Source organism: Sinocyclocheilus anshuiensis, unplaced genomic scaffold, assembly GCF_001515605.1.
Source record: "Sinocyclocheilus anshuiensis isolate Anshui unplaced genomic scaffold, SAMN03320099.WGS_v1.1 scaffold648, whole genome shotgun sequence".
In the NCBI taxonomy this organism is placed as follows: domain Eukaryota; kingdom Metazoa; phylum Chordata; class Actinopteri; order Cypriniformes; family Cyprinidae; genus Sinocyclocheilus; species Sinocyclocheilus anshuiensis.
This window is the reverse complement of record NW_015557156.1, coordinates 148,507-152,461: the sequence shown is the minus strand read 5'-3', so window position 1 is coordinate 152,461 and position 3,955 is coordinate 148,507. Positions and strand designations below refer to the sequence as shown.

General features: G+C 36.1%; 1 protein-coding gene across 1 annotated transcript in view; it reads left to right on the top strand.

Annotated features, from left to right (window-relative positions):
- The window catches only part of LOC107678184 (uncharacterized), a 2,581-nt gene extending 924 nt beyond the window's left edge, over window positions 1-1,657 (top strand). The window contains exon 2 of the mRNA XM_016473365.1: window positions 1,174-1,657. Within this exon, the coding sequence (XP_016328851.1) occupies window positions 1,174-1,574 (401 nt within the window). The 3' untranslated portion in view covers window positions 1,575-1,657. The remainder of the gene's footprint in view (window positions 1-1,173) is intronic.
- Window positions 1,658-3,955: the final 2,298 nt, after the last annotated feature.

The window sequence follows — 3,955 nt, the reverse complement described above, 5'->3', positions numbered from 1 at the left end:
AGAGAGAGAGAGAGAGAGAGAGAGAGAGAGAGAGAGAGAGAGAGAGAGAGAGAGAGAGAGAGAGAGAGAGAGAGAGAGAGAGAGAGAGAGAGAGAGAGAGAGAGAGAGAGAGAGAGAGAGAGAGAGAGAGAGAGAGAGAGAGAGAGAGAGAGAGAGAGAGAGAGAGAGAGAGAGAGATTATATACAATGGCTTAAATTGTATATGACACTGAGATTAATAAAACAACACCAACAAAACCTGGACACTACAGTAATGAGAATTTGAAGAAAATGTGTTTGTTATGAAAATATCACACAGAAAAAAACTTAACGGCACTATAATATGGCTCACTTTTTTATCATTATTTTTTCTGTTAATTTAATTTATTTAGTTAGTTTTTATTTATTGATTTAATTTATTTATTTGATCTTTTTTTAAGAAAATGAAGCTTTGCATTGTGATGTTATTTTCGTGATAACATAGGCACCTTTTCCTCACAGTTTTCATTACCATAATGCAAAAAAGTGAAAAAATATTGATGATGTAAGATGGCTCTTTTTAAGCTTTATAATGGGTTTTAATGTTTTTGTCTTGTCGCTCCAGCCGGTATCACAGTATGGTAAGGGGCGTAACATTTCCGTCACACGCTTGAGGTATTCGGCCAATCACAACACACTGGATAGCTGGCCAATCACAGCACACCTCGCTTTTCAGACCGATGAGCTTTGTAAAAATCGACGCGTTTCAGAAAGGCGGGGCATAGAGGAGAAACAATAATGTACAGTATGTGGAAAATAATGTGTTTTTTGAACCTTAAACCGCATAAACACATTTCATTACACCAAATACACAAAATAATGTTCTTTTTAGCAACATCATATGACCCCTTTAAATTAAAACTTAAATAAGAAATTGTATCATTTTCACTGTAATTCTGTATACTATATATAAAATATTACTGAATTAATGATAATGACACTGAGATTAATAAAAAAAACAGCAACAACAAAATCTGGACACTTTACAGTAATGAGAATTTGAGGAAATTGTGTTTGATTGTTATGAAAATATCACACTGAAAAAAAAACTTTATGGCACTTTAATATGCCTCACTTTTTGTCATGGATTTTTTCTGTAAAAAATTTTCTTTCACAATAATTGCTGTCATCCTTATATTTTCTGTGTGTGTTCAGATTGGGCTTTAGGTCCGAATGAGGAGATCTTAAAGGCCAACAGTGAGGCAGGTGATGACGGTTCCACACACATGCCACCAGGCCTCACACACTCCCACCCCAACGCCTTCCACGTTTGGGATCAGGACGATGTGGTCATCCCCCTCTCTCCGGAGCACAGCCCCCAGAACAGCCCTCTTCTGGCTGTTCTCCCTTTTATTCCTCACTTCTTCCCCTCTCCTGCTTCTCACAGTATGCTCAACAGCCCCGCACTGCCCCAAATACAGCTGGAGGATAACAAGAGCCCCAACAAGACACCACAAGAGGCCTACGTCTTTCCTTCACCTAAAATTACAGGACATAGTTCCACTTTCTCACACTTGTCATTCCATGAGAGGAGAGATGGGACAGATAACGTTTGAACCACCGAACAATGGCTCACACTAGACTGTAGTCCACGACTTCTTAAAGGAATAGTTCAACCCAAAATGAAAATTGACTCACCCTCAGGACATCCAAGATGTAAATAAGTTTGTTTCTTCATCAGAACAGATTTGGAGAAATGTAGCATTTCATCGCTTGCTCACCACTGGATCCTCTGCAGTGAATGGGTGCGTCAGAATGAGAGTCCAAACAGCTGATAAAAACATCACAATAATCCACAACAATCCAGTCCATCAATTAACATCTAGTGAAGTGAAAAGTTGCATGTTTGTAAGAAATAAATCTATCATCAAGATGTTTATAACTTCAAACCAGCTAAAATATGAGTCCACTATCCATAATATTGCTTTCTCCAGGGATCCCCGTCTGAATCAGGAGAGAAATATACACAGATGAAGCATTTATACCATCAAAAACAGCCCAAAACAGTTCTAAACAAATATGTCAGTGGATTTTGAAGAGGACAACAGGGGATGGACTTTTTCACTGGAGGGAGCATTATTATGGATTATAGACTTTTTTGGCCAGAAGTGACAATTAAATGTAATGCCTTTATGATGGATTTGTTTCTTACAAACACATATTTTGACTTTACAAGATGTTAATTGATGGACTGGAGTCGTGTGGATTACTTAAGATTTTTTTTATCAGTTGTTTGGACTCCTAATTCTGACGGTACCCATTTACTTGCATTGGTGAGCAAGTCAAACTCATCTACATCTTGTTTGGCCTAAGGGTGAGTAAATTTTAAGCATTTTGTTTTTTAGTGAACTATTCCTTTAAGTTTTAAATTCCTCCCTTTAAATAGAAAAAAAAGAATTAAGAAACTTTTGGCTTCTTTGATCAATGCCCAACGAAGGTGTTGTCGGTATTTACCACAGTACCGTAAACTTTTCTATTTGACTGCAAAAGCTGGGCCTCAACCTGTGGAGAATGCGAGGATGAGTGGCCTGTCCTCAAAATAAGTGCTGTTGACCCTAAATGACCTCAATAAGCGGAGAGCCATGTAAGTCCAAGCCGCATTACCTGGGTGAGTTTGCCCGGTAATATAGGGAGAAAGCGAGAGACTGCACGATCACGTCTGTAGGATTGTGCCAGTTCAGGAGCAGCCTTTCTCCTGAAGCCAAAATACATCCTCAGAGCAGATTCAGTTCAACGCAGGATAACCAGCATATTTTTTTTGCAGTTTATGGATCTGCACAGAAGTAAAACTAAACCTGTGGCTATTTTTGTAGGCCAGTTAAACTGGATTGGATTTTGCATCCAAAGTGTTATTGTCAAAGTTTATTAACCAGTGGCCGTTTTCTAAAATTAATTGTTATTTTTTTCTCCTATGTATATACTATATATGTATATGTGTTCAGGGTCCAAAATGAACACTTGCAAACACCAAATAAGTAAAAATGGAGAAGATATTTTAATATATTCATATTTTAAAAATATATATTTTAATAAAATAATGAAACATATGGCTTCACGGCCAGTAAAATATTTTATTAATTTCAGTTTTAAAAATAAAGGTTCTTTATTGGCATCTATGGTTCCATCAAGAACATCCATTTAACCACTTAAGCTCGGGGCGTTTTTTGGTATTTTCGCCTAAATTTAACATACTCAAATTCAAATGTTTACCCTGCACACATACAATGGAGGAAATGAAAAAAAATGGTTTCATTGTAAAGAAAACCCTTTGAACTACAAAATATGAGTGTAATTCTTTATAAATAACATTATATACTTTTCAAATATTACTATAAACACAAAAAAAAACATAGGCGCTTTTGGAGTTTTAAAACTAAGTATTTTTTTGAAAATCTGTAATTCAGGTTCTATTAGGCACAACTCTCTGCAATTTACTTTGTTTGATGCCACTAGATGCCAAAAAGTACCAGAAAAAATAATCTTTCAAATAACAGCTTCTAAACAGGAGTTACTACATTATTTGTGAAGCGAGTCAGAATGTCTATCTCTGCATCGAAATGTGTCATTGTGAGTTTCCTTTGCAAAAACAGGCTTTATAAAACACATTAACCCCACAATCCTACATTACTCTGTGCCATAAGCACTTTAATTGATTATTAATTGAATTATGTTTCATTTTTATGTTTTTCTAAGTAGTAATATACAAAATGGCACAAGCGAATTGGACCAAATTTCACATATTGTGTTATTCTACAATCAGTTGAATTATTTCAGGATGCACAAGACTGTCTACATTATGAAATATATCTGGTCTATCACATTCTAACATAGAATCCATATCCTCCAGCTTTATATCATTCCATTTATGTGCATTCTGTATTGGGATACTGCTTCACAGCATCTCTCACCTCATCAGTTGACTCACTCCTGTATCCAG